The following is a 13,409-nucleotide window of genomic DNA, read 5'->3' as shown; positions in this document are numbered from 1 at the left end:
TGCATTGGTACCAACCCATTCTAAAGAATTTAGCCAGCAGTTACATTAATTTATTACTTTTAGAAATGGAGTATATTATCTTGCTGTCACTTGAAAAGGTGCCATGACTTAGTATAATTATAGACACAATATTTCTTATTACTTCAACAAAGTAATATGTAAACATTATGCTCCTTTAGGAGGTGAATAGCCACTATCTAAAAAACCCAGGTGACTGATTACTTAACTACTTAATTTGTACATGGATAAGAAGCATGTATGACTTTCCATTGACTTATAACTCTGATAAGTCTTGGGTTCTCTTAATAGCAATCGCTGTTCTCTTGAAATCAGTAGTGCTTAAATTTGGCTGCGTGGTGTTCATATAATCTGTCTGTATGAATTTTGGGGAAAAAACTAACATTATCATTATTGATTTGATTAAGTAAATTAGAATGTTTGAGTGTGTCCATTTTCATCAAGATTATCCAGATTTTAAATTGGTTGTACTTTCAGCAAATTACATTTTGTGTTCATATTTAAACCCATCACAGCTCTCTATCACTGCCACGACAAAAGATCATTCAAAAGCAAGACGATCACCCTTGAATTTTGTAACCTGTTTCTCGTTAGTTTAAATTCTGCAAGAGGCCATAGCAAAAAAAAATTACCTCAATCAGGATTCTCATGAATAAGAGTGCCACTGTGTTCAGAGTTACACTGGTCCAAGCCTGTCGATTTCAATTGGTTTACATTGCAAAGGATTGTACAGTGTCTTCCAGTTCAAAGGACAAAGGATTGCTTAACTGCAGTGTTTGTTTGTTTTTTGTTCTATCACATCTTGTTAAGTAGATTGTATGCAAGCTTCTAAAATATACAACACTCTCGAGGGAAAATAGGTTTTGTAAGCAAGAATAACAAAACAAGATTTGTTGTCTTAAACATCCCAACTTAGCAGCTTTTTGTTTAAGTTTTTGTACTCAGTCTACTGAAATGTGCGTGACCAACATCTTGCTTTTTTCACAGTGCTCTTTCTTCAGCTATCCTAATGCGTTTTTTCACTCAATGTGGGGAAGATAGCTATACTGTGGCTTCCCTCTCTTTTTAATTAGGAAGAAAAAAGTTGTCTAGATGTTGTTGCAAATACACAATGGGGAGCATACAGCTACCAAAAAATACAATAGAATCAAACTAAGCAAATGTTCCACAAAATGGCAGGGCACTGCTGTGCGGCAATGTGGATGTGTAGCTTCATTATTGCTGTTCAGTACTTCAAAAATAGTGTGAGTTTGCTTTTGTATTTGACTTATACATCAGGGAAGATACACAAAGTAGCTCTGGCATATGTTGGGGAGTTGTCACTAGTTCTCTCTCTCTCTCTCTCTCTCACACACACACACACACACACAGAACTGGTCAGTGGCACTCATTCTTGAGTTGTTCAGAAAACAATGTTCAACACAACTGATGCAGTAGCAGTGGATATACGCTATACGCTCTAGAAGAACCATCACTCTTACAGAGAGTATAGAGTATATCTGTTGCTACTGCACCAGTTATGCTGAATGGTATCTATTGTATACCACACATCAGGTGGTCTAAAAATGTAGTGTCACTGCAACAGAAGTGCATCTATGGTATATGTAATGTTGTACAGCAATTAAAAAAACAAACACAGAGATTGTTGGGAAGGGAAATCATCAAATTGGGGGAAAGTCCTAGCTGTTTCAAGAACAGTGAAGTTTGCAATCTGTGATGCTGTCCTCAATAGTAAAGGCACAGGTACCAATGAGAGTTTTGCCATTAATTTCAGTAATAGGTGGATTGTACATATGTTTGCTGTATAATTATCCATTAAATTAAAGTGGCATCAAATTTCCCCCTTTAAATAGTCTAATTCTTAATGTTGTTCGCAGTGTTTCCTTGAAATAATTTTTAGTGTCTAAAACAATTTGTTTCATTTTGCCATTTTATGCTTCTAGCTAGAACATGCGGTTCCAATCTGCGTGGACCAAGTGGAATTATTACATCTCCTAATTATCCTGTTCAGTATGAAGACAATGCACATTGTGTATGGGTTATCACAACACTAGATCCAGAAAAGGTATGTTTCTTGTCTTTTGTCTGTTGCCAGATAATTTCACAAATTTACCTTTAAACAAGAAATTAAAAACAACAACAGATTACTCTAATGTAGATTTATTGTCTAATTACATGAATTATATATAGTACAGTAAGTGGCACTGGGACAGTAGTAAGTAACATTCTGAAAGGCTTGCACAGTTTTTATTGGTACATGAGATGTTAGTAAGAAAAAAAGTTAAGAGAAATAGCATTTTCTTATCCTTTGCTTTATACCTTACTACAGTTCGATTTGTTAACATGGACAATACTGGCCAATGCTAAAATTACTGGTAATTAAGACATTTGTGCATACTGTTATTATATGTTATTATATGGGTTGAATTTCAGATTGTCCAAGATAATTAAATATTTTACTGGTTTTAACAAACTTGCAACACCAAGTATTTGACTTCTGTAACATGAAAAATATACGATTTTCACAGAATTTATATCTAGGAGGAGATATGTTTGCTGACCCAGGGCTAATTTGGGTTTCGGCTGCAGTTGCCCCTCCAACCCCATTTAACCTTAACAATAAAACTCAGACACTAATATACTTTTGGATAAATGGCCACAACTTTATTTTGTCAAACAGCTGTTTTGTGCCTTGGTGTGGCATGGGAACTGGAAGGGTATCAGCCGCCACCTTGCGAGCTGATAATCAGTTCCTCCCAACGGTCCCGCTGGGAGGGCTGAAAAGGATGGCGGAGCTGGGAAAACACCTGGGCTTCCGTCACTTGGTGGTTCCCCCGCCACTCAGGTAGATGCTCCACCCTGCTGCCCCCGAGCTGGGCACTCGAGCCTCCCCCAAAACCCCCTATTGGGGTCCCCAATTTTGCATAGAGGGCCACGCAGGCCACTCGCCCCTCAAAACTAATCCAGTCCCATGCCTAAACCGCCAAGTTGTGACAACTTAACAAGCAAACTGTAACATAGGGAAGGATGGGTGGGACAAAGCTGAAGACGGACTGCTCTTTCCACCTGCCTGTCTCCCCTTATAATGTGAGCTGGAGGACCAGAGTGAAAAACACCCTCCTCCAGCTTAGCTTTCTTGGCCCCGCATCCCAAACCTTCTAACAGGCTCATTTGAGCCTGCAGCCGGGTGGTGATTGGCCGAGCCCTTTTCCCTAAGGGCTCCTTGCAACGCGGCCGGAATTTTGCCGCTCATGCCAGCCGCCCTATCTAAATAACTGCCGCCTTTTCCCAGCCCGGGTCCCCAACCTCGGCTCCAGGTAAGCACCAAGCCGTGTGCTTTAACATCATGGCTTTACAGTGAAGATTTTGAAATGTATAACTCCTACCACTGCAATATTGCATTACGTTACAGAATAATTTCTGCAATCTCTAAATGCTAATGAAACAAGGGTAATGTAATTTTAGTTGTTAAGTAAATGGATACGAATGTTTTCACTGCAGTTAAACACATTTTAGAAAATTAGATTTTCTTTAGTATTGGAATTTTGTTGTTATTCATTAAGAGGTAGCAAAGTTGTAATGAGCCTGCAAGAGGTTTAACATGAAATGGGATATCACAGTCATATGTGTGTTTTTCCAATTCATCATTATTCAATACATATTTTTCCAGTTATTTTCCTTTACTCTCATATAGTAGTGACCTTCAACATTTCCAGAACCAGGCCTGACTTTAACCCTGCCCCCATAACAGTGGGTAGGGTTGCCAGCTCCGGGTTGGGAAATACCTGGAGATTTTTTGAGGCAGAGCCTGAGGGCGGGGTTTAGAGAGGGGAGGGACTTCAGTGCCATAGAGTCCAGTTGCCAAAGAGGCCACTGAACTGAATCATTTATTACGGTCATTTGACCAGCATTATAAAAATACAGCGATGCACCAAAGAGGCCATTTTCTCCAGGTAAACTGATCTCTATTGGCTGGAGATCAGTTGAAGTAGCAGGAGTTCTCCAGCCACCACCTGGAAGTTGGCATCCCTAACACTGGGACCCACTGAGTTGTAACATGTGACAGGAACTAACTTGACATCAGAGTTATATGACAAGAGAGAAGGTGTCCTACCTGTGATAAAAAGAAATTCTCTCCACCACTGAGTGACCTAACCTCACTGATCTGCTGCTGCTCTTATTTTGCATGTAAAGAAAGGCAATAATGTATGAAACCCTTGTGCTATAATGTGTGCTAAAAAGCAGATCTTTCTAAAAAGCAACAGCAAAATAGTAGCTCTGTAGGACCAAGCAGGTAAAACTCTGTAACCCTCCTCCGCGTCCCAGCCCAGGAGTTGAAGACTGCTGTCCTGCATCTTATACTGACATATGTTCTAGAAAGGATGTTCAGTTTGTATGACTTCTAATTTAGTGTAATTTAATGCATCCATTTTACATTTCTGCATGATAACGTCATAGAATCATAGAGTTGGAAGGGACCACCAGGGTCATCTAGTCCAACCCCCTGCACAATGCAGGAAACTCACAACTACCTCATTTTGTTTCTTTCCAACTCATGTTCCTCATGTAGCCCAGCACTCTGTTTTCTTAGAAGAAAGCAAGGTGTTATGTCTATCTTGTTATGAAAAAGATAATGCAAAACTAGTCCCTACTGTGTTGTATATATACTAGACAGAACAAAATGGATAAAAATAATGTAATAATAATTAACATCTGATGCAGTGAGATGTAAATTCATTCACTTTACATTGTGGTTTAGTTGATCATTCATGTCCCTTGGAGTAGCTTTATATTTTGGTAGAAAGTTTCTCCGTAGATTTTGTCCTATAGTCTTGTATGTGGAAACACTTGACTTTCAGGATCATGACAGTCTTCTTTAGTCAAACCAACAGTGAAACATAGGGTTGCCAGATCCCTCTTGCCAACCGGTGGGAGGTTTTAGGGGCGGGATGCCATAGAGTCCATTTTCTCCAGGTGAACTGCTCTCTATCAGCTGGAGATCAGTTGTAATAGCAGGAGATGTCCAGCTGGTACCTGGAGGTTGGCAACCCTAGTGAAACACCATCAACCCCAGATTTGTTGTCCACCTCCACAGCTATTTTGCAGACTATTTAGGCCAGACCTTCTTAGTCAGAAATGGGGTACTTTGTATCCTTCAAGATGAAATCATCACCCTGCTACCAAGTCTAGGGGCCTAGTTTGGTTTGAGGGGAGGACATATCTTCTTTATAATATCAAAAGTGCAATTCTACAGATCTATGTTTCAAAACTCTCACTGCAGCAACAGAATTTGGTGTCTTCTTGAGGTCTGGTAAAAATTACCCTTAGATAAAAGAGAGCAAATTGAGATTTTCACTTCTCAGTGGTTTAGAAACAACTATGCTTACCTAAACTTTGGGAAACATTTAATAAGATTAATTTATGGAAAAGAAATCTCAAAATGTAGCTGCTTTATCTTCAGTGGTCACTTTGTGATCTAAAGTTTACTGTGTAAATCAGCCAAACTAACAAGTATTTCCTTTGTGTACATCATTAAACATCTGCTGCACTTCCAATAGCATTGCCTTTTCTGTTCAATACTAATTAGCTGTTAAAGTTTGTTCTCTACCTGTTCAAAAGTATTTCCTTTTAATGCTCTGCTTATTTTGAAGACTTGCCACCAATTTGTTTCCTCAGGGTCCTACTAATGTATCACTGATCACTACCATACTGAGTCATTTCTTAAGAGTTTTACTGCTCACAAATAGCTACTTTGCAGTGTGTGTGTGTGTGTGTCTGAGCTTTTCCCTAATGGCTTTATCTCGACTGTGCTGCAGGTGTTTTAATTTGTAGTTAATTCCATAGGCATTTTAGTGTTCTCTCTTTCTGTTCTGTTTCTCGCTTTTTAATATTTGTCATCTTTGGATAATTTCCAAGAACCCAACTTCAATTGTTATTACTCTGTACTTCTCAGTGTTCAAGCTGTACCACCAGCTTGCTTTAAACATGCCCTTCCATCACCTACTGTTACGGTTCATTCCTCCTCCCTGATTGAAGAAGTTCCTGCTGCTTTCACCATTCCATGATAACTTTACTAACCACTGGGGCTCTCCTTTGCAATCTGTAGGAGGGCCAGGTGCTGTGTCATTTTTGGCAGCGATTCTCAGTCTAGCACATTACTCTCCTGACTGGTTAGAGACTATGGGATCACTTCAGCTGCTGAGTGCTACAGTGGTTCTTGGTTTAATGATCTGTTAAATAAAGGTATGCCCTATTTACAAGTTTGTCTAAAGACTGTACCTGCTGTAGCATAAACTGTTCATGCCAAGTAAATTCTATGGCTTCTAACAAAACTTTTTTCCCCCTTTCTGTAGGTAGTGAATATTTTGTTTGCTCTTGTCAGGATAGGGGTAGCAAAAATAAAGTCTACAGTGCTTTCCTGTAGCACGTTTGGGTTCCTGGGGGAGTTTGGGTTCCAAGAGGAATATGGTTGCAAAGCTGAAAGTTAAAGGAATTTGGGGAGTGGCTGTGGCTCAATGGTAGAACATTTGCTTGGCATGCAGAAGGTCCCAGGTTCAATCCTAGGCATCTCCAGTTAAAGCGACTAGGCAAGTAGGTGATGTGAAAGACCTCTGCCTGAGACTCTGGAGAGCCGCTGCCAGTCTGAGTAGACAATACGGACTTTTGATGGACCAAGCGTCTGATTCAGTATAAGACAGCTTCATGTGTGCATGTGTTGATATTAGCATATCAGGAAATAGCCACAGAATGTGCCTATGTTGAGTTGAAAAACGGGGCTTTAGGTAGGGTTGCCAACCTCCCGGTACTAGCTGGAGATCACCCACTATTACAACTGATCTCCAGCTGATAGAGATCAGTTCACCCGGATAAAATGGCTGCTTTGGCAATTGGACTCTATGGCATTGAAGTCCCTCCCCTCCCCAAACCCCACCCTCCTTAGGCTCCACCCCAAAAACCTCCTGCCGGTGGCAAAGAGGGACCTAGCAACCCTAGCTTTAGGCCACAACCCAGAAGAGTCACCAGAGGTTCCATAGGTGTGGTATGATTGAAATGATTGGGAGATATACTACTTCTCTGTAAAGTCTTATTTTAACTACAGCAAATATTGATTTGCATCACCAAAATGGGGTGTTTAAGAGTGTGATTAAGTAGATTGATGTTCCGTTTTTAAAATCAGATGCACTAAATCTGATTGTTTCACAACTCACATTTGCAACTCAATCCATATTTATTCTGCCATGCTAAGTATGGATTTAGTTGGGAGCCATTATTTTTTGCTGAAAAGCAGGGACATAATGCAATAAACAAATCATATGGCCTCTTGCCACAGTAACCTGTATTGATCCACTCAGCCATTATTCATCCAGACTCTCTACTGATCTACTCAAGTTCATAAATGTAGTTTTCAAGCATATTTACATGCAACAATGTACACTTGTGATGATCACCACATATTTATTTCAATACAGGTTTAATTCAATTTCCTAGATAGGAATGGCTTCCTTGTACAACTTGGTAATGTGTGAAAAGCTATTAGTATGACATCATGAATGCAAAAATGGAAATATTCCAGAAAATAGAGATCAGTTCCTAGAGTTGCCAGGTCCCCACTTACATTTGGCGGGAGCTTCTTTTGGGTGGGGCTGGGTGGAAGGATTTGTGCGTGCTCCTGATACTACTTCCGGTTGCCTAGCCCCACTGTGTGCGTGCTCTGTGGAGTCAGAGTGTGTGTACAGCAGGCCAGGAGAAAGGTTCTTGCCTTTCTCCAAGCTGCAAGCTAGATTGGGAATGATTTGGCATGCACTTGGAAAGGGAGACAGGAACATTCAAAGCCCCGCTGTGTGTGTGCTCTGTGGAGTCAGAGCGCACAGACCGCAGGGCTAGGAGGAACCCTCTCACCTTCTTCTCCAAGCTGCAGGCCAGATTGGGACCAATCTAGCATGTAGTTTGGAAAGGGAGGCTGGAGCGTTCCCAGGAGCACACGCAGGGAGAGGGGCCCTCTCTCTCCTTTCTGCTTCTGCCCACTGACCATCAGCTGATCAGCAGCCAGCCGGGGTTGATTGGCGGGCAATTACCCACCACAATTGGGCAGTTGGGAACCCTATCAGTTCCCCTGAAAAAAAAAGGGCTGCTTAGGAGGGTGGATTCTGTAGCATTATACCCTGCTGAGGTCACTTCCATCCCCAAACTTCACTCTCCCAAGGCTTCACCCACAATTCTCCAGGAATTTCCCTAGCTGGAGCTGGGAACCCTAAGCAGGAACTGATATTTATGGTTGGGAGATCAGCAGTGATTCCAGGAGATCTTCAGGCCCCACCTGGAGGTTGGAAAGTCTAGGGAAAAGGAAACAGGGAGAGGCTATAGGGGCTTTCAGGAAGGGGAAAGAGGAGATAGTGGAGGGAGAAATAAGATGCCTCCCGCAAGTCCTTGAGGATTCCCACTTGTATACATCTCATCAACAAAATAGTGAATTAGATGAAAAATACAAATAATGTTTAAAAATTTGCATACAAAATACATCTAAGATACAAAAAGTAAAGAAATTGATCCTTTTAAACTGTTTCATAGGCTACAAGAAAAGCAGGAAAAACCAAAGAACAAGTGATTAGTCTACTTCAGTATAATATACAAATCAGCTCTGTCAATCTGACATAATAGCAATCCCCAAAGGCTTTCTTCCTCTAAAACATAATTTCCCTGAATCAAATAATTTCATGGCATCAATCTTTTTATCATGCTCTCTTCTTCAAATGCATGGAAGTCAACTGATTGCTATTGTGTTTGGTGATTTACATTGTATTAAAGCTGAATGGAGGGTTGTTTTTTGAGAGCCAGTGTGGTGTAGTGGTTAAGAGCAGTGGCTTGGAGCTGTGGACTTTAATCTGGAGAAACTGGTTTGATTCACCACTCCTCCACATGAGCAGTGGACACTAATCTGGTGAACCGGGATGGTTTCCCCACTCCTATACATGAAGCCAGATGGGTGACCTTGGGCTAGTCATAGCTCTCTTAGAGCTCTCTCAGCCCCACCTACCTCTGTTGTGGGGAGGGGAAGGAAAGGTGATTGTAAGCGGGTTTGAGTGGTAGAGAAAGTTGAGAAAGTCTCTTAAGTGGTAGAGAAAGTTGGCATACAAAAGAACAACTCTTCTTTTTTATGGTATTTGTGATTTTGTGTTTATTGGCTTATTGTGAGCCACTTCATATTTCCCTTTGTGTTACAGAGGCATTCTAGAATTTTTAAAGTATACACATTAATGGAACGTCTGAGTTCGGATTTTATTGGGTCATGCCAACACAGTCTGACAGGAAGGAATGGGAGATGAAAGAGGTTATTTATTTATGCTTAAAATTAAAATTTATTTTTAATTATCTCAAACAGAAAGAAATGAAAATATAACAAAATATCACATCTGTGTGGGCAGGTCTATAGATAACCGTGGGCTCTGACTTACCCCCGGTGAACCTGGTGGGGGAGCAGGGCTCGGCAGGTCTTGTCCTGCCTTTCCACGGGCATTATGGGGCCATGGGGCTCAGCTGGGCCGGCCAGCGTGCTACTGCAAAATGGCAGCCATTGCTGAAGGAACCACGGCATTTCTAGCTGTGGCTGAAACTTTCCCGCCCTGCCGCTTGCATCCTCGGCCTGCCTCAATTTCAAATGGGCCAATCAGGCCCCAGTACATGGGGGTGGGGGCGGACCCAGCTGGCGGCCTGCAGACCTGAGTTTTTCACTGGTCTGCCAGCGAGGTATTTAAAGAGCCCTTGCCTGGCCATCAGCTCAGTTGGCTTCCAGATTGTCAGAAGCAGAACACGGCGAGGGCTCTCCCTGGAAAGAGAGGAAACTTTTCGGCAGTGCAATTTTGGTGGCAGGGGCAGCGGCGAGCAGTGGGACCAATGTATTGTTGCTGGCTGAAGGACTCGGCCAGCTGGAGCGATGCATTGAGACGGGTCAGAGAAGCATTGGCAAGGGGCTGCCCTCATGGCCTGATGGTCTGAAAAGCTGGTCACTGGGGAGCTAGTTTTTGCTCCAGGCCGCCATTTGGCTTAGCTGAATCACTGGGGGCAAGAGATGTGCAGCAGGAACCCCCTTTTTTCCTTTCTCTTTCGAGCCACTGGGCTCCGCTGAAATCACAAAGAGGAAGGGGAAAGGCTTTTGCCCTGCTTTACAGGGCACTGGACCTTGAATTTTCCTTCAATTTTCTTAATTTTTCTGCTCCATGTTGCTATCTCTAGCCACCACCTGGAGGTTGGCGACCACAGCTCTTGCCTAGTGCCTAAAGGACAATAATAAAGTACATATCCGGGGAGCCTCAATGGGCATTCTAGTGGTGATGTTCCATTAGGGTTACCAACCTCCAGGTGGTGGCAGGAGACCTCCTGCTATTACAACTAATCTCCAGTCGATAGAGATCAGTTCACCTGGAGAAAAAGGCCGTTTTGGCAATTGAACTCTGTGGCATTGAAGTTCCTCCTCTCCCCAAACCCCGCCCTCCTCAGGCTCCGCCCCAAAACCTCCCACCAATGGCAAAGAGGGATCTGGCAAACCTAGGTTCCACTGATGAAGACGCCCTGTCTCTGATCACCACCCATCTCACTTCAGGAAGCGGGTGCGCACAGACAGCAGGGCTTGGGAAGAGGATCTTAACTGTCAGATTGGACTGTATAGGATAAGGCAGTTTTCCTGCCCCGAAATACATGGGCTGCCAGTGCAGACATTTCATCACAAGGGTAATGCGATGATTGCATCCAGATCCTGTCAGCAGCCTGGTTGTGGCACCTCTGACCTGTTGATGTTTCGGTAGAGTTTGGAAAGGCAGCTGCATGTAAAATGCATTACAGTAAACTAATTTGGATGTGAGCAGAACATGGATCAGCATGGTCAGATTATATTTTTCAAGGAAGGGTTATATGTCTCTTCCAAGACTGTTATTTGGTGTGTGTTAATATGTGTAAAATGATATACATAAATGGCTGCCAACTAGTAACTAGTCCTGTTCACTCAACGTATGTTATCATGGGGATAGAGGTATGAACATAATTTGTACACACATAAGTATTATGCTCATGTTTTACTGATAGTGGGCACATAGGAGGTAGGACTAGCACAGTCCATCCTGGCTATGTCAAGTGAACAGGATTAGAGTTTTAAGACATTCTGAAAATTCATTTGTGATAGTCAGCATTCTAAGTTGTATAACCTACCCACAGTTCATTTGTATATAACTAAGTTTGTTATGATACTATATTAATACTAACAGTTCCTTTCTAACTTGAGCTAATTTTATGCATATCTCTTGTGAAACAAAGTTTTATTCTGTACAGTAATTTTTCATTTCTGGTATCAGAAGTACCTTGGAGGTATATTTTATTATAATTATTTGTCTTACAAAGGACAGAGGGAAATATGTGCCAAGTCATATATTCTCTGTGGCTATATTAGTGTAAGGATTTTTGTAACTCATACATATTCACTTCTGACTGTGGGCAAAGATTTGTTTTAGTCAGTTTAAATTAGTAGTAATAATCACTTTCAGGTTTTCTTCTGGATGCTTCCTGCATTCTTATCAACCAGACTCTGATTATGTTAATACCTTGATTTTTTTTTTTTTTTGTTAGATTCTAGTATAGCCATCGAGTAAAATCATTGTAAATTACTTTATGGTTGTTTTCAGCACACTAAGAAGAAAGGTTAAGGCAATGAATATTTTCATACTTCAAAGAAGTTGGTTATCTTAAATCTCAGTAATATTGAATAGGAAAGCCAGTATGATTCCAAAACTTAGTATAATGAATGATAAATTGTCTTGAGGTCCCTAATTTGGTGGAAAGGTGGGATTAAAATGTTTTAAATAAACAAGAAAATAAAATAAGGCTATATAAAATGATGTCAGCAGTGATTTTTTTTTTAAATCTCAGCAGTTCCGTAAGCAATGTAAATATTTTAGGGACTAATACATGTAGGGAATGTAATATCTGGGCTACGGCAATACTGGAGATTAGGGTCACAGGCCAAAAACTAAGCTATTTATGAATTTTTATCTTAGAAACTTCTATGATTGTTGTAACATTTTACTACTTAAATATTTTCTGCGTGTTTTATTTCTGTGATTTAATAGGAGGTTTTATATATATGTATGCTATGGTTTAAAATGCAGGCCTGTAAGATAAGAAGAGGTGGTGCCAGATGGGTTAGTGAAATATATCATGATTAGGTTTGCCAGCTCCGGGTTGGGAAATACCTGGAAATTTTAGGGGTGGAGCCTGAGGAGGGTGGGGTTTGGAGCGGGGAGGGACTTCAATGCCATAGTCCAATTGCTAAAGTGTCCATTTTCTCCAGGTGAACTGATCTCTATCAACTGAAGATCAATTGTAATAGCAGGAGATCTCCAGCTACCACCTGGAGGTTGGCAACCCTACATTCAGAGGTGAAGCAGGTGGTGATGAGAGACAGGGATTTTTTCAGAAGTGACACCTTTCTGGCCCCCCATGTGATTGCCAGGTCTTCTGCAATATGCAAACATATGGTGGATCTCCCACCATTACAACGGATCTCCAGGCGGCAGAGATCAGTTCACCTGGAGAAAATGGCTGCTTTGGCAATTGGACTCTATGGCATTGAAACCCCACCCTCCTCAGACTCCACCCCCAAAATCTCCAGGTATTTCCCCACCTGGGGCTGGCAACCGTATCTGAAGGTGAGGGCACAGAAAACATGACTTGTGAGGAACATCTTAACATAATGCTTCAATATAACTGTTAACAAAATGTATACATTTGTATACATTTTGCATACTTTTGTAGTGTAGGTGTGTTTGATAGATTGGTGTACCTGTTCTGTAAATCTAGTCTCTTGTGATCTTACTATTGGTATAAATGAGTGAGAACTCAGCCAAAATCGAGTTCCGCTATCAGTAATTCCTGTATATAGGTCATCCTTAATTATTTGGTAGTTTGCTTTTGGGCCATTGACTGGTAACTAGAACGCTTAACAAGTTATATCTACAGGCAGGAAATGAAGCACTATATTTAAGTTTATTATTGTTCTTTTTGTTAATGAATCTTTTGGTGTAGTGCTGTGTCAAAAATAGATATTTCAGACTTCTAGACCTCTATCAACTGCAAGTTCACAGGTAGCTGATTTAACTAAATAACATTTCTCTTACCTGAGGAAACTACATCTTTAAATACCTTCATGATATCACATGGTATGTAAAATGGGTCCCCCCCCCCGTGAAGAATAACGGAAATATATTACAAAACAACTTTATTTCACCATGAGTAAAAATGAAGTGGTGACATAAAATGGGTAGCTTTGCTGGCAGTAGATGGCAGTAGATTGAGGACAAGAGATGAGGCAATTGTATAGCAATTGAACAGTACACTAAGGGCAGATT

General features: G+C 41.2%; 1 protein-coding gene across 1 annotated transcript in view; it reads left to right on the top strand.

Annotated features, from left to right (window-relative positions):
* CSMD1 (CUB and Sushi multiple domains 1) overlaps nucleotides 1-13,409 on the top strand; it is a 439,588-nt gene that overhangs the window by 44,168 nt on the left and 382,011 nt on the right. The window contains exon 4 of the mRNA XM_056856290.1: nucleotides 1,962-2,083. Coding sequence (XP_056712268.1) covers nucleotides 1,962-2,083 — 122 coding nt within the window. The remainder of the gene's footprint in view (nucleotides 1-1,961; nucleotides 2,084-13,409) is intronic.

Source organism: Euleptes europaea, chromosome 10 (assembly GCF_029931775.1).
Source record: "Euleptes europaea isolate rEulEur1 chromosome 10, rEulEur1.hap1, whole genome shotgun sequence".
NCBI classification, from domain to species: domain Eukaryota; kingdom Metazoa; phylum Chordata; class Lepidosauria; order Squamata; family Sphaerodactylidae; genus Euleptes; species Euleptes europaea.
Note: the sequence above shows the minus strand (reverse complement) of the source record. Positions and strands in the feature narration are given on the sequence as shown.